Source organism: Pristiophorus japonicus, chromosome 8, assembly GCF_044704955.1.
Source record: "Pristiophorus japonicus isolate sPriJap1 chromosome 8, sPriJap1.hap1, whole genome shotgun sequence".
NCBI lineage: Eukaryota > Metazoa > Chordata > Chondrichthyes > Pristiophoridae > Pristiophorus > Pristiophorus japonicus.
The window spans coordinates 82,127,920-82,151,353 of NC_091984.1; the positions used below are offsets into that span (position 1 = coordinate 82,127,920).

At 42.6% G+C, this 23,434-nt stretch overlaps 1 protein-coding gene across 4 annotated transcripts in view; it reads left to right on the forward strand.

Moving 5' to 3' along the window:
• zranb2 (zinc finger, RAN-binding domain containing 2) overlaps window positions 1–23,434 on the forward strand; it is a 59,439-nt gene that overhangs the window by 27,454 nt on the left and 8,551 nt on the right. For 2 of the 4 annotated variants that reach the window (XM_070886974.1, XM_070886975.1), the window contains 2 exons: window positions 18,305–18,456; window positions 20,565–20,651. In XM_070886974.1, coding sequence (XP_070743075.1) covers window positions 18,305–18,456; window positions 20,565–20,651 — 239 coding nt within the window. Of the gene's footprint in view, window positions 1–18,304; window positions 18,495–20,564; window positions 20,653–20,769; window positions 20,832–23,434 lie in introns of those variants that run through there. The other 2 variants (XM_070886977.1, XM_070886978.1) reach the window with 2 other exon arrangements.

Below are 23,434 nucleotides of genomic sequence, written 5' to 3' on the forward strand. Positions count from 1 at the left end.
GCCTTCCCCAAATGCATTACCTTACACTTCTCTGGATTGAATTCCACTTGCACTGTTCTGCCCACCTGCACAGTCCATTGATATCTTCCTGCAGTCTACAGCTTTCTTCATTATCAACCACACGGTCAATTTTTGTATTATCTGCAAACTTCTTAATCATACCCCCTAAATTCAAGTCCAAATCATTGATTCTTACCACAAAAAGCAAGGGACCTAGTACTGAGTCTTGCGGAACCCCACTGGATACAGCCTTCCAATCTCAAAAACACCCATCGACCATTAACCTTTGCTTGCTGCCTCTAAAGCCCATTTTGGATCCGACTTGCCACTTTGCCTTGGATCCCATGGGCTTTTACTTTCATGACCAATCTGCCATGTGGGATCTTATCAAAAACCTTGCTACAATTCATATAGACTTCATCAAACGCGCTATCCTTATTGACCCTCCTTGTTACCTCCTCACAAAATTCACAAATTAGTCAGACACGACCTTCCTTTTAACAAATCCATGCTGACTGTCCTTGATTAATCCGTGTCTTTCTAAATGACGATTTATCCTGTCCTTCAGAAATTTTTCCTACAATTTTCCCACCACCGAGGTTGCTCTGACTGGCCTGTAATAACTCTGTCTACCCCTTTCTCCCTTTTTAAACAACGGTACAATATTAACAGTCCTCCAGTACCACACCTGTAGCCAGACAGGATTGGAAAATAATGGTCAGATTTCCCGCCTCCCCCTCGATTACAATGTTGGCAGGACAAATCCAATCTGGCCAATTACCGCCCCATCAATCTACTCTCAATCATCAGCAAAGTGATGGAAGGTGTTATCGACAGTGCTATCAAGCTCACCGATGCCCAGTTTGGGTTCTACCAGGACCACTCGGCTCCAGACCTCATCAGGTTATTGGTGAGTAAGTGCCGCTTGATAGCACTGTCGACAACACCTTCCAAACAGGGACAAAAGAGTTGAATTCCAGAGGTGAGGTGAGAGTGACTGTCCTTGACATCAAGGCAGCATTTGACCGAGTATGGCATCAAGGAGCCCTCGTAAAACTCAAGTCCTTGGGAATCGGGGGGGGGGGGGGGGGGGAGTTTTTCCACTGGCTGGAATCATACCTAGCACAAAGGATGATGGTTGGAGGTCAATCATCACAGCCCCAGGGCAGGAGTTCCTCAGGGTAGTGTGTGGTAGGCCGAACCATCTTCAGCTGCTTCATCAATGACTTTCCCTCCATCATAAGGTCAGGAGTGGAGATGTTCAGGGATGACTGCAGAGTGTTGAGTGCCATTCGCAACTCCTCCGATAATGAAGCAGTCCATTCCCGCATGCAGAAAGACCTGGATGACATTCAGGCTTTGGCTGATGTGTGGTAAGAATGCTACTTGCCACTTAAGTACCAGGCAATGACTATCTCCAACAAGTGAGGGTCTAACCACCACCTCATGACATTCAGTGGCATTACCATTGCTGAATCCACCACCATCAATATCCTGTGGGATCACTATTGACCAGAAACTTAACTGGACTGGCCACATAAATACCGTGGCAACAACAGGTCAGAGGCACCCTCGGGACTTGGTCTGCTGGGTGGGGGTGGTGCGCCGGGCCTCGGCCCGCTGGTGGGTGGGGCCGCGCCAGCCCTCGGACTGCTGGTGGGGGGCACTGCCACTTGGCCCGCTTTGGGGGGGAGGGGGGCGCCAGCATGTGGTCCGCTTGGGGGAGGGGCTGCGCCGGCCCTGGACCCACTGTAAGGGGGGGGGGGGAGAGGAGGGGAGGGAGAGCTGCGCCGGGCCTGCTTGGGGGATGGGGGCGCCAGCCCTTGGCCTGCTTGGGGGGTGGGAGTGCCAACCCTTGGCCTGCTGAGGGGGTGGGGAAGACAGCGCGGGCCTCTGACCCTCTTGGGGGTGGGGGAAGGCCGCGCCAGCTGTCTGGGGTGCCGACACCCCCCCCCCCCTTCTCGGGCTGACCTTTTATCCAGCAAAATCCCTTATTCGGCACAAGCCTGGTTCAGAGGGTGCCACATAAGGGAGGTTCAACCTATATTTGATGCTACTTGTAAATAATTTGAGTCTGGAGGAAACAATATATGAATTGTATAAGGTTTATGTTGGAAAAGAGGCACTGTTCCTTGTACTTGCTTCGTTTCCCTCTTAAAATGGAAGTTTTGGTATAGTTAGGCAAGTTTAGATTAGTGAATTCTGTGAAGGCTGTGGAAAGTCGAGACAATGAAAATCTCCCTCGGTGCATTAGTGATACTGTAGGTATGGCGATCTGGAGTTTATGATGCTCCATCTAATGTTGGAAGTGTGCAGCTGCAGATTGTCCCCATTGCAGGGATATTGGGAAAGAGCAAGGGACTGAGACTAATTGGATAGCTTTCGAAGAGCTGAATGGCCTTGTTTTGTGCTGTAAGATTCGATGAAGTGAGATGGCAGCAGCCTGCAGAGGAGAAAATCTGACAGACTGTCAAAACTCAGGAAAATAGTGCAGGTAATTGTGGCAGGAAAAGCATTTTAAAAGACATTCAAAGACAGCAGAAAGCCACGGGGTGGAAAATAGGTCCCTTGGAACAGGAGCAGCCCGAAGAATTCATCTAGAGAAAGACAAATACTCCATTTCATGAATCATTTACTTAAACATAGAAGGAAATAAGCAAGTACAAAATGGTAAGTAGTTGTTCAAAATTTACTGTTTAGGAAGAAGATTAGGAATATAAGGTATGATAGCATAGTTATGTTACTGGACTAATAATCCAGAGAATGAGAATTCAGATCCCACTGAGAGTTTGGCAGTTTGAATTTAGTTTATATATTATTTTAAATTGGAAGGAAAAATGTTGGTGTCAGTAAAAACAAAAGTGAATGGGAAGCTATTGGATTGTTGTGAAAACTCAATTGGTTCACCTAATGTTCTTTAGAGAAGGAGACCTACCGCCCTTACTCGATCTGGCCTATATATGGCTGCAGTCCCACACTGACGTCGTTGACTTTTGGCTACCTTTCTGAAGTAGTCTAGCAACAAAGAATAATGGGAATAATACTCAGTGGACCACTTGACTTGGCAATTGGATCAGGACACAACAAAGGCACACATAGCCCAGTCGACCTTGAAAAATGCTCCTCATTAACATCTGAGGATTAGTGCCGATGTTGAGAGTTGTCCCACAGATTAATCAAGCAACAGCTGACGGTGTGATTCTGAGTATACCAACGTCCCAGACTCCTCCTCCACCATCAGATGTTGGGGCACAGTGGTCGACAGTTGGGTGGGAGTGACCCTCGAAATCTTCAACATTGATTCTGGACCCCGTGAAGTCTCGTGGTTTCAATTCAGTTCACCACCTGTTGATTACAGCCTACTACCCTCCCTCTGCTGGTGAATCTGTACTCCTCCATGTTGAACATCATGGAGGAAACATTCAGGGTAGCAAGAGTTACGAATGTACTCTAGGTAGGACATTCAATGTCCATCACCATGAGTGGCTCAGAAGTGCCACCACTCACTGAGCCTTGAAGGACCGTTGTCAGGCTGGGCTTGCAGCAGGTGCTGAGAGAACCAACATTGGGGAATAACCTACTTGACTTCATCCTTGCCAACTTACTGTCACAGAAATAGCAGTTCATAACTGTTTGGTCAGAGTGAAGTCCTGTCTTCGCACTGAAATTGCCCTCCATCGTGTTGTGTGTCACTATCACCATGCTAAGTGGGATAGATTTTTATATATATATAGACATCTGAGGTGCTGTGGGCCATCGGTAGCAGCTAAATTGGTGACCTGGATATCCCTCACTTCTTGATCATCATTAAGCAGGGTGATGGCAAAAGTCAATGTTGAAGTGTTTGCAACCATCTTCACCCAGATGTGCAGATTCAACAATCCTCTGCCTCCTGAGGTCCCTACGATCATGGGCACCAGTCTCCAGCCATTTAGATTAACTACACATAACATCAAGAAACAGTTGAGTACACTGGGCACAGTAAAGCTGGGTGCCAACAAAGTAGTGCTGAAGACATGTGCTCCAGAGCTAGCTGCATCCCTAGTTGAGCACTACAACTGCCATCTATCTGTCGATCAGCTTGCTCTGTCATCAGCAAATAAAAATGGAAGGAGTCGTCAAGTGTCACTTATTCACCAATAACCTGCTCACCAGTGCTCAGTTTGGGTTTTGTCAAAACCACATGCATCCAGACTTGGTCCAAACATAAGCGCAGGTGCTGCATTCCAGTGGTAAAAGTGAGAGTGACTGCCCTTGACATCACGGCAACAGTTGACCGAGTTTAGCACTGAGGAGCTCGAATAAAAGCGAAGTCAATGGGGAATAGAAGGAAAACTCGCCAATGGCGAGTCATACCTGGCACAGAGGAAGATGGTTCTCTATGTTGGAGGTCAATCATATCCGCCCCACGCTATTGCTGCAGGAGTTACTCAGGGCTGTGTCCTCGGCCCAACTATCTTCACCTGCTTTATTATATTAAATATTTAAATAGGAAGAGATTATAAAAATGTTCTGGTACAGAGGGATCTGGCAGTCCTTGTACATGAAACTCAAAGTTAGCATGCAGGTACAACAAATAATTAGGAAAGCAAATGAAATGTTGGCCTTTATTGCAAAGGGGATGGAGTATAAAAGTAGAGAAGTCCTGCTACAACTGTACAGGGTGTTGGTGAGAACATACCTGGAGTACTTTGTACAGTATAGGCCGCCTCATTTAAGGAGGGATATACTTTCATTGGAGGCAGTTCAGAGAAAGTTCATGAAGTTGATTCCTGAGATGAAGGGGTTGTCATGAAGGGTTGAGCAGATTGGGCCTATACTCATTGGAGTTTAGAAGAATGAGAGGTGCCCTTATTGAAGTGTATAAGATTCTGAGGGGATTTGACAGGGTAGATGCAGAGAGGATGTTTCCTCTCGTGGGAGAGTCAAGGACTAGAGGGCGTAGTTTCAGAATAAGGGGTTGCCCATTTAAAATGGAATTGAGGAGGAATTTCTTAGAGGTTTGTGAATCTTTGAAATTCTCTACCACAGAGAGCTGTGGAGGTTGGGTCATTATCTCCACCTTAAATATATTAGACGGATGTTTGAGATAAGGAAGTCGAGGGTTACGGGGAGAGGGCAGGGAAGTGGAGTTGAGGCCAAGATCAGATCAGCCATTGTAAGGGAAAATGGGAAGGCTTCTCCCATGAGCGGGCCCCCTGATATAGAGGGTCGACGCTCTTCCCCAACCCGCGTAACAGCCCCCGGAGTTAGCAGGCAGAGACGGATGGCAAGGTATAACAATCTTTTATTACGAACATCCGGGAACACCTCTTATCACAGCCGATTGAGTGGAGATGCTCCCTGAACAGCACAATCATACAACTTTTATACATTTCAAAAACCCCTCTGTTCCCTGGTAAGACCTCCCTAGATCTCTAATTGGACTGCCTTATCAGTGCTACTTCTCTAATTGGACTACCTTATTAGTGCTACTTTGGATTGACAGGCCAAGACCCTTGTGACCACCTTAGGCCGTGACTAGAATTACTTCATTAGGTCAGAATTTGTCGATTCTCCTTGGTGCCTATGAGTCCGCCTCGAGCCTCTTCGCAAGGTCTTATCAAGTCTGTTTAGGTTCTCGCATCGTATCCTGTCGGAATATTATTGAATTGATAACTTCTGGAACCTTGGTACAAGGCCGAAGAGAGACCTTTTACCTCCTTATGGGTCGGTGCAGGAACCAGCACTTTAACCCTTGTCCCGCTGGTACCCCTAATGCCAAATTTCTCTTACAATTCCCCCCTTTTGGCCCTTGGCTATAAGCCAAGCTGGCCATATTTCCCGATAACTATCTCCCTGTAGGCAAGTTCCAAATAGGTCCGTTCACCTGGGTGGCCATCTCCCAAGCTTTGGGACCTCCTGAAACCATTCCTGCAGAGTTAAAAAAGGTAAGTCCTTCCTGAAGGACTGCTTAAATTTTCATCCCTTATGTCCTTAATCATAGAGCGTGCCCTGACGTATCGTTTGGCCTGTTCAGTTTGCGCACATGTTAATCCCATCATGACCATCAGAACCAGGCCCTGTATTACTACAAGTACATGTGATATAATTCTTATCCCTGGGTGGATCTGAATATTAAGTCCAATGTTCCACAGCTTGTGAGTACCAGAGCTGATCAGCCAGCATCGTGTTAGTGCCTCTCTGTAGGTTGTCTACTTCTTCCATCAGCTGGATACACTGTCGTCTTTGATTCTGGATTCCTTGCACCAAACGTAATTGTTCCTCATTTAATTCCGGTGTCTTGCGGTTCCCATACTGCCTCCTTGTACCCCTCTTGGAGGGTATCCGTGACCGTTCCGTGGATGATTTCCGTTGTCTTGGGATGTATGTGGTATCCATTTATGTCTCTTTTTCCCATGACCCTGAAACAGAAGTTAGGATTGGTGATGACACAGGGGGTGACTCCTCCCCTGGTCTTAATCGTCGGGTTGGCTGCTCCTGTGCTCACGCATCAAATCTCCATTCCCTTGTGGAGCAGCGATTGTTTCGGAATCGTGTTCGAGAGGAGTGATACTCAGCATGCATCCGTTTGTTTGGTGGAATCTGCAATCATCATTCGTCATTCGTGGCGTACCTCGACATAAAATCACTTGATTATTTTTATAGCAATCAGTTATGTCAATGCCTTTCGTACTAATTTAATTTTAATCACCCGTCTGGCAGGCTGATGGTAACGCAACCGAGTTTGGTTTCTTACTTCACCGATATTATCGATCTGGTATAATGGGTCTCCCTTTGTTACATCATACTGTGGTATGGACAACACAAATCCAATCATATTCACCCGCCCAGTAATACATCTGAAATTTGGCACCCATGCGTGACTATTCCTTTGTACCTCGCATTTGTCAGTCATTTTTTTTATCTAGAGTCCAATTGTTAAGTATGCTGTTCGGGATCCAATCTGGTATGTCCCCATTCTGGAGTTGCTCCAAGTTATGTTGTACTTCACTTAATCCAGGCCCCATACCCGGAGCAAACTATCTCAGCTTGTAATCGTTTACTAATGTCGTTCCCGATTGCGTGGATCAAATTTATTGTCTTGGCATGATTCTGTAATGTATGGGCCACTTGTAACAGTTCCCCTTCCGCGCCATCTCCCAACTGCGCTTGTAGGGCTTGGTTATCCAAGTCCCTCCCCAGTAAACCCCTCAAGATTACACCATTAAGTTGTTAGCCCGGTCATATATTGCATACAGGTCGATGGAATTCATCGTCGTAACCCCTGCCACATAACCCGTGCCTAGTGTTTCCATTATTCCCCTTTTTGTTCGACATTGGCCTGTTCCCTTTCTGACATTAAATCTCAGGGTAGTGGATTCTGGGCCTTCAAGGATCCGTTGTGCCAGATTCTGGTATAGACTTATAGTTTCATTCCCACAGAAGCTAGGAAGAATGATATCCATTAGATTTAGGTTAAGTAGTCGCTGACACACCCCAATTATATCCATTCTTTAGATTATTTTATTACTAGTGCCCCTTTGGCTCCAGTCTTTATGGACGGGCTTATGGGGGGGACTTGCGTGGTTGTGCTGGGAAGAGTTATTGTCCCCAGGGTGATTGTTGGGGCAGTGGTAGGGCTTCCCAGGGTCCCTTTGGGCGTGTTTGGTGTCCCAGCCGGACCTTTATTGTCATCTTTTCTCCACACTCCATCCGCCCCCCTTTTTAGGTTGTATTCCTTCTTGTTTGCGCTGCGCATGATCAATACCGGCTTCTCCATGTTGTTACCATGTCACGCTTCTGGACATACACCTTCTATTCCAGAGACCTCCCTTGGTCTTTATTTTATCCCACTGGTCAGTTTCCCTAAACATCCTGGGGTCCCACCCCCCTTTTTGCTCCGTTCTGTTCCCACCCTTCTGTTTCTCTTGCGGGGTGGATTTGGTTGCTTGTTTTGCAGCTTCGTCCGCCCAGACATGAGCTTCTAGAACTGAAATTCCGTCCAGTTGGATTTCTGCGCCCTTCCCCTTTTGGTCCTATGAACTTGCTCCTGTCCTCTGAATCTACTGGCACCAATGGCATCGGCAGCCTGCTGCATTACAACCTTACTTAATACACTATGCCATGCATTAAAATAAGTTCTGTCCTTGCTCCAGTCCTTGGCTGCTGGGATGCATATTTCGGCAGTTAAATTAAACAAAGCTAGTTCATGTAGTTGTGTCTTTCCTGCGTGTGCTATATCTCTCGTAGTCCATCTGTATTATCCAGTACTTGCGTGGGCCTTAAGGTTCCCAGTATCCTGAGTCTCCAGAGTCGAAGTAGCTGCTGCGGTCCCATCTTGGTGAGTGTTTTATCTGCAAATTTTAAACAGATAGCCTGGTCGTCACCAGGTGTTAGGTTCTGGTCTACTCATCTTTTATCCATGCATGTTGAGGTCACTCTGTGAAATCGGAGGTAAGGGTTAGGTTGGGTTTGTGGACTACACTTGCCCACCGTGGGCTCTATTGCCATAGGTGATGGTGCTATGGCTGCGCACTGTACTATCCGTCTGGTCCCATTTAAAAAAAAATCTCTTCCAGCTTATTTATCTTGGCTTTTAACTCTTGAATTTGTTTTGTTTGAGTATCTTTTTCTTTTATTTTTATCAGGCGAGTATTATTACATAGGCTAGTTCTGTTTTTATTTTTATTCTGACTATCCCACCATTTCCTCTATCTGTCAGGTGAGTCTTTTTTATTCTATTTAGAAATCCAAATTAATAATGTCCAGTATAAAACAGCTGTCAATGGAAAGGGTTAACTCCTTTACGGGTTTGTAAGAAAGCCTGATGTCATTACGTGACTTTGCGTAATCATCCGAAAAATTCTTTAAGTCTTTGTGCCTTCAAAACTTGCTTAGAAATTAGGAATCTGTTAAAACAGCAGAAATCATTCATTAAAGCCATCATAATAAAAGTCTTCTCATCAGGAAAGATGGCATTTTAGATTAAATTCCAATTTTTTCTTAACTTCTAATTCAAGTACTTGCCAAAGATTTTTTTTTAATTGATTGAAAACGAGACCACACATTTTTAATAGTTATTTTGTTTACTGAAATCCAATTTTCACATACGCTGTATACATTCCAACATTTCGTTTTATTTTACGGTCCCGTTCACTGGGCAAATCTTGTGTTTTATTTCTCTCTCAGCACAAAATCTAAACATCTGTGCCAGTTCCATTTTCTATAAGAATTAAAAAATTCAGTAAGATTCTCTAATTCCCAGTTTTTTTCTTTCTATGCTGAGTTCTCATAGCTTAGATCTTTTCTCCTCGTTATTTTCAAAACCCTCCTGCTTGTTTAGACTGTTCGGGACTTTTCTTGATAAACAACGTCCATTTTGGAAATCTTTCAAATTGCAGTGAAACTTTCTCGTAATTTAAAATCATTATCAATGGAGAGTGTCTTTTACCTCTTCAAATTATTTTTTTTTTCAATTAAACCGATATCTTTTTCACAGCCGATATCCACTAGTATTTAGTAAGTTATGTCTTTTTCCATCGCAAACACCCCCTTTTTTTTTCCCCCCAGCACTTAATTAGTGCGTTACGTCTTTTTTTTTCCAGATCACCTTTCTTCAAATTAGGTTTTGTATTTTACACGGAGGGCTCGTGACTCTGGTAAATTTGTTAATTTAAAATCACAAGACAAATCGAAGACGCTTTTTCTTTCAAATTCGTTCAATTTGTTTACTTTCAAAGTGGCGTCTTTATCTTTTTCTTTTCTCCATAACTAGAACGGAGTCTAGCACGTAGGCTTTGAGGGCTGCTTTTCGTTATCTCAAAATGTTCCAGTTTCAAGGTTGTTACAATGTCTTTTTCTAAACTGCTAAAGCTTGCTGTTTTAACATTTTTCAAAAGTCCCTTTTACACCTTCGCAGATAGCTCCCCACTCGCCCAGGAGTTTGACCTGATCCGTGAAGGTATTTCTAGATTGTTTCCAAACCTTTTAATTTTATTTCTCTTTTAAAGAGATCAGATTTAATTTAATAATTTTTTTCAGTTTGAATTTAGTATTTTGCTGTGCCTTCTCTTAATATCTCAAAATCCCAATTCAAATTTTGTAATTTCAATCTTTATTTAAAACTTTTTTTTAACTGAGCTAGAAGCTTTTGCGTCAAGGTTTTACACAAAGGAAAATGGAAGCGTACTTCCCCAGCCCGCAGCCGCGAGAGATCCTCACAGGCCTTTTTTAAAAGGCATTCTTTATCTCATTCCTAGACTAAATTTATATCTTTCAACCCAATGTAATCAATGATTGCGTGTTTTCTTTCGACAAGTAAGTGAGCGTGTCAAATAAAACATTTTTTAACCACCGGGACCATGTATTTTTTATCTTTTGCTCAACAAACCTATCCTTTGTGCATTTCCTAGCTCCGTAACTTATCATCCGAATAAATCCACACCTGTGTTTCTAACTTAAAATGTCTTAAAACATCCCACGTACAGGACAACACTACGGACCCAAGTTTCCACATGCAGCAAAACAGGCGCCCCTCCGAGCTGGGCACCCGTTTTTCGCGCCGAAAGCGGCGCCTGAAAAAAAACGCGGTATTTTCGAGCGCCTTGCAGCTCGATGTCTGCTTGGCGTGGCGCACAGGGGGCGGAGCCTACCACTCGCGCCAATTTTGGAAGTAGGAGGGGGCGGGTACAATTTAAATGAGTTTTTTTGGTGCCGGCAACCCTGCGCGTGCGAGTTGGAGCGTTCGCGCACGCGCAGTCTGAAGTAAACATTGGCACTCGCCCATTTTTAAAAGTGCTGCAGAAAAAGTGAAAATTTGTTTATTGAACCCTTGCAAAGGCTTGTATTTTAATTTTCTTGATATTTCTGTGTGTGAGGGAGTGCATTCTGTAATTAAAGATAGACTGTGATAAATGGGACACATGCACTTGTTTGAGACTATTCAAATTCTTTGTAGCTGTTCAATTTTTAAAATGTTTTCATAAAACCACATTGCCCTTCCATGATCAGCACTGAGGCTTCTTGCAGCTTTCTCCCTCCCCCTGCTGTCGGTCGGTCCCGACGGCAAACGGCTGCCTGAAGCACTGGGGCTTCTTGCAGCTTTCTCCCTCCCCCTGCTGTCGGTCGGTCCCGATGGCAAACCGCTGCCTGAAAGGCCTGCTTGAAGCACTTTCACACAGGTAGGAACATGGTTTATTTAATCTTTTCTTTGCTTATAAATTTTTATTCAGGTTGGATTTATTTGTATAATATTTGTTTAAGTATAACTAAGGATTTATTGTAGAATTTAATGACTTATTTCCCCCCCCCCCCCCCACCACGTTCCCGACGCCTAATTTGTAACCTGCGCCTGATTTTTTAATGTGTAGACAAGGTTTTTTCAAGCGTACAAAAATCTTCACTTGCTCCATTCTAAGTTAGTTTGGAGTACGTTTTCACTGTGGAAACTTTCAAACCAGGCGTCAGTGGCCGGGCACGCCCCCTTTTTGGAAAAAAAAATTCTGTTCAAAAGTGAAACTGTTCTACCTGACTAGAACTGCAGAAAACTTAAGTGTGGAGAATTTCGATTTCTAAGATACTCCGTTTTCCACCAGTTGCTCCTAAAAAATCAGGAGCAAATCATGTGGAAACTTGGGGCCTACAAAGGGTTTAAAAAAAAAAACTTTCACTCTGTTTGGAAAAATGGGTGGAGCTGCACTATTTTTGCAAACAGGCTTTCAGAAACATGAAAAATTCATTCCGCAGTCAAAAATTCACACAAGGACTCTCACTCAACGACAGACATTCACAAAAGTGTCTCTTCATTCAACAAAGCCTATTAATTGTTTGGCCGGCTCTATTTTTGGATCCATATGTCACTTAAGATAGTTACTATCAGCTTTTTTATGGCATTACGTAGTTACGCAAATTACAATTGGTTTTATTCGCCTTTTTAATAGCAGTGTTACCCATCTTCTTCGGGGCTATCTTGGGCACTCCCTTTAATTCGTGTTAGGTATGCAGGACGTTATTTATATCTATATGTCTTCCCTTGGCGCTGTACACTCGTACTGCCACGCTTTGGGTCAATATGTCTCGTCCCTGCACCGTGCGCTCGTACCGCTTCGGGTCAATAGACCTTCCTCTAGATCTTCGCTTGCGTCTTGCCCTCGCACTGCCGGGCTACCTCCACGCGCGCGTTTTAGGATGCACCTTTTGACCCCCTTCTACCCCTAGATCGTCCCTGTCCTCCGTCTCTGTCCCTCCTGGACCTGCTACAAATGGTTCTTTTGTACAGATGTCCTTCCCTTGCGGTTTACAATGCCACAGCTGTAACTTGAAGGTGGTAAATTAAAACATACTCACCCCAACAGCTGGGTTATTGTTCCGTTCGGGAAGTCTGTACCCTGCGCGCAGCGCCAAATGTAAGGGAAAATGGGAAGGCTTCTCCTCCCACGAGCGGGCCCCCTGATAGAGGGTTGACGCTCGCCCCAACCCGCGTAACAGCCCCCGGAGTTAGCAGGCAGAGACGCATGGCAAGGTATAATGATCTTTTATTACGAACGTCCGGGAACACCTCTTATCACAGCCGCCTATGAGTGGAGATGCTCTCCGAACAGCACAATCATACAACTTTTATACATTTCAAAAATCCCTCTGTTCCCTGGTAAGACCTCCCTAAATCTCTAATTGGACTGCCTTATCAGTGCTACTTCTCTAATTGGACTACCTTATTAGTGCTACTTTGGATTGACAGGCCAAGACCCTCGTGACCAGCTTAGGCCGTGACTAGAATGACTTCATTAGGTCAGAATTTGTTGATTCTCCTTGGTGCCCATGAGTCCGCCTCGAGCCTCTTCGCAAGGTCTTATCAATGTCTGTTTAGGTTCTCACATCGTATCCTGTTGGAATATTATTGAATTGATAACTTATGGAGCCTTGGTACAAGGCTGAAGAGAGGCCTTTTACCTCCTTATGGGTCGGTGCAGGAACCAGCACTTTAACTCTTGTCCCGCTGGTACCCCTAATGCCAAATTTCTCTTACAGCCATGATATCGAATGGCGGAGCAGTCTTGAGGGGCTAGATGGCCTATTTCTGCTCCTATTTCTTATGTTCTTTATCAATGACTTTTCATCCACCATAAGGTCCGAAATGGAGCTGTTTGCTGATAGTTGCTCACTTCCTAACTCCCCAAACACCATCCTGGTGTGGACATATATTGCTGTTCCTTCATCGTTGCAGGGACAAGATCCTGAAACTTGCTACCTAACTACACTGTGGAAGCACCTTCTCATCACTGACCTCAGCGGTTAAAGAAGGAGGCCCACCACTGCCTTCTCTGGGCAACTGGAGATGGACAATAAATGCTGGCTTTGCCAGTGACGCTCACATCTCAAGAATTATTTTTTTAATAAAAAGTGTCCTGAAGCTGGGACTATCTGAATAATGCTGCTGTGGGTATAAGTATGAGACTCTATAACTTCTGTATATCCATCTAGTGGTATGTGTGTAGCTGCAGGATTGATTCTGCACTAGTGGTGATGTCAAAATGTTTGTGACCTACATAGTAAATTTATTATATAATAAAGAAGGAAAGCAATAGTAAGAAGTTCAGTGAAGGATTGTAGGGTTAGGCAAAATAGCCATTTCATAACTTGTCATTTATTTTAAAAGTTAATAGTTCAAGATGGTTATTGAACCTAAATTTGACTATATAATGCCTGCTTTCCTGGAAATGTAACTATATATCATATGCAGTTATGACTTGTTTTCTGAATTTGACGACAAAGGAAAAGCAAAGCCCAGGGTAAGCATTCTGCACAGAATATTTCCCATTACTGTAATCTCATCTTTTTATACTGCATTTTTATCTTGAAGACCAATTTTTCATTTTTTCATGCCGTTGAGCAGCTCTTGTGATTCTCCCCTCATTTCCTCTGAGATAGGCACCTACTCCCATTAAAGTTGATGTACACTACCCCCATAATCTTTCCAGCTGGCAGCTCAAGGCAGCAAAAATCTCAAATGGCAGGTCTCCCAAGGGAGTACATAAAACATAATAATTAGGCATATCATTGTTTCTAAAGATTGAAATGAGAGGGGTACTTTGTTTAACTTGAGTTTAGGAATCACTTTATGAACAATCATTACTGTCAGGCTAATCGTTTGCCACACACTACTGCCCTTGTGACTTTTTTAAAAATCTTCCTGCTTTACTTACACTTGGTATCTCCCCACAATGATAGTTGAGTTATTATTGAATTTATTTCAAAAGTTAGGAAATGGTTATTTTTGCTTTTAACTGCCAAACAGATTTATCAACCAGAAAATGGATTTGAGCAGAAGTGCTAAATATAGTAATTACAAGTTGAATTACCCATCAGAATGCAGAAAATTAACATGGTTACTTCTGCTGTACTAAACTGTAATGTAAACTGGACCAGGTGACTGGGTCCCTGAATGTTAACATTTACCTATCTTTCTGATGGCTTTAGACAATTTGAATAGTGGCTGAGAAATACTTTGCAAAATTGACTAGCACAATTTAGTCTAAATTTAAATATGTGCCTCTTAAACTCACAGCAGTTAATCAAATACTTGTGTTAAAGCACCTTTGGACATTTTGCTGCATTAAGGGCGATGTATAAACACACAAGAACACAAGAAATAAGAGCAGGAGTAGGCCATTTATCCCGACTCTCTGTTTTCTGTTCGTTAGCCAATCCTCTATCCATGCTAATATATTACCCCCAAACCCGTGAACTTTTATCTTGTGCAGTAACATTTTATGTGGCTCCTTATTGAATGCCTTCTGGAAATCCACCACATCCACTGCTTCCCCCTTATCCACCCTGCTCGTTACCTCCTCAAAGAACTCCAGCAAATTTGTCAAACATGATTTCCCTTTCATAAAACCATGCTGACTGTGCTTGATTGAATTATGCTTTTCCAAATATCCTGTTACTGCTTCCTTAATAATGGACTCCAGCATTTTCCCAATGACTGATGTTATGCTAACCGGTCTATAGTTTCCTGCTTTCTGTCTGCCTCCTTTTTTAAATAGGGGCATTACATTTGCAGTTTTCCAATCCGCTGGACTGCCCCAGAATCCAGGAAATTTTGGTAGATTACAACCAATGCATCCACTACCTCTGCAATCACTTCTTTTAGGACCCTAGGATGCAAGCCATCGGGTCCAGGGGCAAGTTATTGCACATTACACAAAATAAAATACAAGTATTTGAATTAAATGGGTGTTCCCTCACACCTGACCAGACACATCTATATTCTGCTAATGAAAGAGTTAATACACTTTAACAAAATAAATTCCTTAATCATTAATAAAAACCGAGAATGCTGGAAATCTCAGCAGGTCAGGCAGCATCTGTAGAGAAAAAAACAAAGTTAATGTTTTGGGTCGACGACCCTTCATCAGAATTGCCAAATGTTTGAAAAGAGCACATTCTTAATGACTGAAGGGGGGAGGGGAAGAGAACAAAAGGGAAGGTCTGTGATAGGGTGGAAGGCAGGAGAGGTCAGAGAGAAAAGGGATGATGGGCTGAATTGAAATGGTAATGACAGAAGTTAGAAAAGGGTTAATCTGGATAGGGTGTGAATGGCAGCAAAATGACTACCTGCCATTAGAGGATGATCCATTGAACGTGATGGCTGGTGGGGTGAAAGGTGAGGACAAGGGGAGCCCCGTCGTGGCTCTGCGAGGGAGAAGAGTTGAGAGTAGGGGTACGGGGAATAGAATGGACACGCTTGCGGGCCATGTTAACCACGATGGCGGGGAATCCTCTGTTGAATAAAAAGGAAGACATGCCAGAGGCACTTGTGTGAAAGATGGCGTCATCAGAGCAGATACGACGGAGAAACTGGGAGAATGGAAATGGAGTCTTTGCAGGATGCGGGATGGGAGGAAGTGTAGTTCAGGTAGCTGTGGGAGTCAGTGGGCTTATAGTGGATACTGGTCAAAAGCCTATTCCCAGAAATGGAGACAGGGATGTCGAGGAAGGGAAGAGTCAGAGATGAACCATGTGAAGGTGAGGAAGGGTGGAAATTGGATGCAAAGTGAATGAAATTTTCAGGTTCGTGGCGAGAGCAGGAAACTGCACCGATACAGTCATCAATGTGTCGGAAAAAGAGGTGAGGGAGGAGACCGGAGTAGGACTTGAACAAAGAATGTTCTACATATCCCATGAAAAGACGGGCATAGCTAGGACCCATGCGGGTTCCCATAGAAACACCTTTAATTTAGAGAAAGTGAGTGGAGTTAAAGGAGAAGTTATTCAGTGTGAGAACAAATTCAGCCAGGTGGAGGAGGCTGGTGGTGGATGGGAACTGGTTAGGCCTCTGCTCGAGGAAGAAGTGGAGTGCCCTCAGACCATCCTGGTGGGGGATGGAAGTGTAGAGGAATTGGGCGTCCATGGTGAAAAGGAGACGGTTGGGGCCAGGAAACTGGAAACTGTTAAAATGACTGAGGGTGTCGGAGGAGTCATGGGTGTAGGTGGGGAGAGAGTGGACAAGGAGGAAAAAATAGTCGAGAGAGAAAGAAATAAGTTCTGTGGGGCAACAACAGGCTGAAACGATGGATCTACCAGGGCAGTCCTGTTTGTGGATCTTGGGAAGGAGGTAGAAGCAGACTGTGCGGGGTTGGTGGCTGTGGAGGGAAGATCTCCAAAGGAGATAAGGTCAGTGACAGTCTGGGAAATGATGGCTTGATGTTCAGTGGTGGGGTCTTGTTCGAGGGTCCAGGGGGGAGGTAGCAGGAGGTGTCAGAGTTGACAAAAGAACATAAGAAATAGGAGCAGGAGCAGGAGTAGGCCATTCGGCCCCTCGAGCCTGCTCCACCATTCAATAAGATCATGGCTGATCTGATCATGGACTCAGCTCCACTTCCCCGCCTGCTCCCCGTAACCCTTTACTGCCTTATTGCTCAAAAATCTGTCTATCTCCGCCTTAAATATATTCAATGACCCAGCCTCCCCAGCTTTCTGGGGCAGAGAATTCCACAGATTCATGACCCTCAAATCCCACCACGGTAGCTGGAGAATTTAAATTCAATTAATTAAAAAAATAAATCTGGAATAAAAAGCTAGTATTAGTAATAGTGACCGTGAAACTACCGGATTGTCGTAGAAACCCATCTGGTTCGCTAATGCCCTTTAGGGAGGGAAATCTGTTGCCCTTACCCGGTCTGGCCTATATGTGACTCCAGACCCACAGCAATGTGCTTGACTCTTAACTGCCCCTGAAATGGCGGCTCACCACCACCTTCTCGAGGTTACTGAGGGATGGGCACTAAATGCGGGCCTTGCCTGTGACGCCCACAGCCCGTGAATCAATTAAAAAAAAAAAAAAAACCTATGCTACCGTACCCTGTTGGAATCTCCTGAGGTCACGAAAGGCAAGGTAGAGTCGGTTCGCCAAACAACAACAGCGCCACTCTTGTCAGCAGGTTTAATGACTAGGTTGGAGTTGGATCTGAGCGAGCGGAGTGCTGCAAGTTCAGAGGGAGGTAGGTTGGAGTGAATGAGGGGAGCAGAAGACCGATGTCCCGTCGGCAGTTTGCAATTAAGAGGCCAGAAGGAGGGGTCCGGGTAGAACAAGAATTCTGAAAACGGGAGAAAGGATCAGCTGTGGTGTGGAGGGAAAGCTCCTGGCCAAAGAAGTGGGCATGGAGGCGAAGGCGGCGGAAAAAGAGCTCGGCACATGCCGAGCTCGAAATTCATTAAGTGCTTTGGGGGCTCCTGAAGGTGTGAAAGATGTTACGAAATTCAAGCTCTCTTCCGTTTTAGATCAAATCAAGCAGAACCTGCCATCATATTTCTCAATCACTTTTCTTTTCAGACACTCTTAGAAGCTATTTTCTGGGAATAAACCAGATTTTTAACCTCGCTTGTAGCACAGCAGAGAAAAAGACAATGCCACGATGCATTAAACAAACCAGATTAATTTCTGTCACACTGACATCTTTTATTCCTTTTAACGTATCTGTTACTTCAACCTAGTTTTCGAATTTTGTCTCCTGATGCTGATCACTAGGTAAAGTGTTGTGAGCCAGTCAGGGTTTCCATTTTGGGCTGTATCAAGGAAAGCTGACTCTCCTTGATTGAATCACTACTGTTGACCGACCACAGATACAATTATGATCGGAAGCCTGTGCCAGACCAATGTGCCCAGGGAGCTGTTTTGTTTGAGAAGGGAAAAAGGAAAAAAAATGCTGTTTCTAACATGTAACTGAGGCCTATCTTTTTTTTATTACAATTTATGTTAAATTTAGAGACATGGAACGTCCATTCCATTATGTGCTAGGTGTAACTTTTCAACTCTTTCCAGGATGATGATGATGATGAAGATGGTGATCTCTCAAAGTACAATCTGGATGCAAGTGAAGATGAAAAGAAGCCTTCCAAAAGCAGGAGTCGCTCCAAGTCACACTCATCTCGATCTTCATCTTCCTCCACTGCTCATTCCAGTTCAAGGTCCAGGTAAACGGGTACAGGTCAAGGGTGACACCGGGCAAAATGTCAGTATCAGTTTAACTTCTTTCTTTTATATGTTTGTTCATGTGACATGAAGTTTTGAAGTCTTGCATCTAAAGTTATGTTTCTTCCTTTAGGAGATTACTTTTGGATGGCTTCTATTAGATCATTTAAAATATTGTTGTATCAAATGTATTCTATAGTTATGTACACAGAATCAAAGATTACAATCATAACTTTATAGATCTTAATGTTTTTTGTTTTTAGATACTAAACCTGTATTTGCTTCCAAGTTCTGGGACCTATTTTTATAATGTAACCCATTTTAAAAATGGGGAGGGGTGGGGGGTGAGGCCCGAGGCCCAAAGAATCAATCCTCTTCTAATACAATCTCAATCTCATTTACCTACTTTCTGTACGATTCCTCAATCACTTTTTGTCTTCAGAAGCTTGTAGAAGGAAGACTTCCTCTACATATTTTATCAAGAGCATGTTTAAAAATAAGAAAATGAGCAAATGTGACCTGTTGCCCTCTTGAATCTATTTCTATTCATTTCAGTGGTCTTCCCTGTTAATGTATCCCATGTTCCTTTTTTACTCCATTTTTAAACTTGTGCCCACTTTTTTAAACCCTTTTGACTAGATCAGTTATGTTAATCTTTCATCATTAAAAATGTCAGTTGGATCACTTGGAGGTTTCCTCTTTTCCATATAGCACAAGCACAACTTACGTTTTTGATATTTGGAATTACCTTAGTTACTTAAACCTGTGTACTCTCTTGGGTACTAAGTCCTCCCTTTTTAGTTGGGGATCAAAACTGTGTACATGCTCAAGATGGCACACCTTGTACATCAACAATACAGTTTATTTTCTCTTGTGCTCTTTTCTACTGTTAATGCAGCTCAGTAGTTTATTTATTTGTCTTTTAATTTGCAAATTCTGGGTCTTTCCTACATTATCCCTCTGACGATTCCATTTAGCAAGTGCTCCCTCTTTCGGTTCCTTGGCGCCATAGTAACTTATTTTGTATTTATCCACTTTACATTGCATCTGCTGCCTATTGGCTAGATTCGTTGAAAATACTCCCAATCCTTTTGAATGAATACATCGTTCTTCTTTATTCGGACTGCCTCCTAATGTGGTTGCAATTTTTTTCTTGCGCTATGCTCGTCCAAGTCATTTTATATAAATATAAAGCACGAAATAATGTAATAACCTGATTTACAATGGTTGAGACTATTAATGTACTGTAATATTTGACTATTTTACATAGTGAAGTAATTGGTTTTGATATGAAGATAGTTACATACAAAATTATCTAGAAAACTAACAAAAGTATGATCAAGTGAGTTTGGCCATATAAATATGAAAGTGAAACTGGCAGTTTTTGTTTTAATAATTTTAAGTAATTTAATTGTTTGTGTACATCCAGAAATAACTTGTACTGGGGCCAAAGTAAGCTGGGAGGAGGAAAGGATGAGAAATTAAAGGCAATGCTGCCCTGTTTCTTGCTCATAGCACTTTTCTAAACAGCCAAACAGACTGCTTGATTGAGTGTACATGTTCCATGTGGTTGTGGAGATAACTGTACTTTTATTTTGTACCTTTTTCTTTGAAATGTAACCAGTTTTGATTGAATTTTAACGATGCTTCCTGTTTATAGGAAGTAGAAAAGCTTTCTAAATAACCATTCTAAAGTTCTTCGTGTGGTACAGACCTTTAAATGGATGTTCATCTCATGTTTTATAGCTACCCTTGGTTTAATACATATTTTTTAAAAGCTCACTTGATATTCACTAACCAGCTATTCTAAAAGAATACACATGGTTTTCTGTGACCAAATGATTGTAAAAGTGGAGAGTGATGAGGTCCTTTTGTGATGTACCTGAGAATTTGTTTCACTCGTTGTACTTTGATTATGTAAAGAGCCTCAGGAAAGTCTGTGGCTTAATTCATGTTGGCCTCTCATCTTATCTACTAGGCTGATTTGTTCTGTTTTCTTTTGTGGATGGTAGTGGATTTTGTGAAATTACAAGAAGTACTACTGATTCCAGTTTTTATGCAGTTTATATTTTGAACTTGGTATTGGAAAATATTTGCCATTTTGTTCCAGGTCCCGGACCAGAAGTTCTACCACTTCCAGATCCAGGTCACGTTCCAGCTCCAGAGGTCAATCTAGATCACCCCGGTCAAAGTCAAGGTGAATGGGGTAACATTCTCTCCTTCTAGGAGAGTTTAAAAAGTACTTCTAGGGCAAGGACACCTAAGCTCCTTTTGACATTTCCATTCCATCACTGTTACCATTGCCATTCACATAGGACCACAGTTGACTTCATTGCTGGAAGTGCTTCAACCTGAGGATATTTTATAACCTGCAAGGGTCAGTGCATTATTCAACATTTTAGTTTTCTGCCTGCAATAATGACTCGAGCCCAATAGCAATTTGGGATAAAAAATTCTGTTTCTGCACTCAGCAATCTGTGATTTTTTTTTTTTTCTGCATGCTCCCCTTATTGTAATTGGGGTCTGGCGAGCGTAAAAGTGAAATTATTACCCCATTGCCTTTTAGTTGTTAATTATTTGTCCTAGAACGATTTAGCATAGACTTGAAAAAAAATTGAACTTAATAGATAAGTGTATTGCATTGAAAGTCCTTGGTTTGATCCACATCCTATGTAGTCTTAGCTGATCTTGACCAGGACAGCAGTAGGGATGCTAAAATTAGGCTTGTCACCTAATTTATTTAGAGAGGGCAAAGAAATAAACCAATGTTTCTAATTACTATGCAGTGATCCCCTGCTGGAAAATGTTTTTTTCAGTTGAGTATGTGGATTGTGCTCCTTGTGATTTCTCTTCCCTCTGATGCCCAAACTCCACATTGAGAATCACTACTTGGGCAAATTGCCAGAGAACAACTAGCACCTGCAGAACTGTACCACCAGTATGAGTAAGCATTTTTGAGAGGATAATTGGGGCCAAATTACAGAATCTCTTCACATGAATGGATGGAATTTTCTCAACTCTAATCTTCGTGTTGCTAGGACCATTTCAAAGAGCCCATAATATAATTGTTAAAGGCAGTGAACTGCACCCCAGCCCATTAATATTCATGGTTTGGCGGTGAAGCAATAGGACAGGAGAAATTTATAGAACCTGACAAATATTGATAACCATCAACATCTGTGGGGAAGGTTTTTGATCTGTATTGCTTAATAGCAAAAAGTGTGATGAAATGCGATCTTGTTCTGACCCAAATCATTTGAATGTTTAAATTATTTTTTCATAGATTTAATAGATGACTAAAAAATGAAAACTTGACCTCTAATTAAGAACAAACATCCTCAGTGTCTGTTTAGCATGATATTAATTGTATAATGGAACAATGTAATGTATTACAGGGCCATACCTGTGTGCAATGTGTAGATTTGCATTAACACTAAGTGCTGATGGTAAAATTGGAATCCTATTGTAGCAGATTGACTGGTCAGTCATTAAATTTCAGCAATGCAGAAGCTTTATTCAATTTCTGTTACTGATACTAATTACTGGTTGCGCAAGTATATATTAACAGGATAGATTTAAACATTATTAATATAGTATAATGGAACGATATAGGAACGGGAATAGGGCATTCAGCCCCTCGAGCCTGTTTGCTATTTAGCTAGATCATGGCGGATCTGTATCCTAGCTCCATGTTCCTTAATACCCTTGGCTTGCAAAAATCTATCAATCTCTGATTTTAAATTATTAATTGAGCTAGCATCTACTGCTTTTTGTGGGATAGAATTCCACATTTCTTCTACCCTTTGTGTGAAGGAAGTGTTTCCTAACTTCTCTCCTAAATGGACAGGCTTTGATTTTAAGATTATGCTCCTTATCCTAGACTCTCCCAGCAGGGAAAAGTTTCTCTTGGTCTACCCTCTCAATTACTTTTAAAATCCTAAAAACTTCATTCAAATCACCCCTTAACATTCTGCATTCCAGGGAATGCAAGCCTGGTTTATGCAATCTCATCATTTAACCCTTGGAGCCCTGGTAACATTCTATTGAATCTGTGCTGCACTCCTTCCAAGACCAGTATATCCTTTCTAAAATGTGGTGCCTAGAAGTACTCCAGATGTGGTCCAACCAGAGCTTTGTATAGCTGTAGCAAAATTTAATTCCCCTTTATTTTCCAGACTCTAGATATAAAGGCTAACATTCCATTAGCCTTGACCTCTTTTTTTTTTTTTTTTGTAGCTGGCCACTACATTTTAGTGATTTGTGTACGTGGACTGCTAAATCACTTTGGATATCCACTGATCCTAGCTTTTCACCATTTAAACAATACTCTGATCTTTCCTTTTTTGGTCCAAAATGGATGACCATGCACAACCTTGAAGAGACAAGTAACAAACATCGTTGTATATGGACTCCAAGAATATTATGGAAGTACTAGTGATGGAGGACAATCTTCCCTTAATTGTGCTCTCTGGCTCTAGCATTTACTTTGTTTTACAGTCAGTTTATCTTTGGCCAACTTTCCACAAGTTTGTAGCGCTTAAAATGAATAGCTTCCTCAGCTATATGTTCCTCTTTTAGCACTTCTTTCACGCAATTATTTAAATACTTTGTATTGTCAGATTGTTGTTCAAATTCTCTACTTTGCCCTTCCCTTTGCTCATGGAGGACATGTGGTCATCCTTGACTCCAGTTAGTTGTCACAATCTTTCAATGAGTCTGTTCTGGATTGATCTTGCATAATGAATTATTAAGCTGGGCCTGGGTTTGCTTCATCTCCAACACTGGATAAAGTAAACCGTCAAGTACTGCTTAAATACCTCGTATCTTTTTTAGGTGCACTTCTGTTTCTGAATATCAGCCCATCCCCTTCCTAGCAGTTTATAAATTGGGGCCATAATATGATGACTGCAGCAATGACACACGAAATATAGTTTCTCTCTGTTCAATTAAATTATTTATAGTTTGTATCTGTTTTTAACA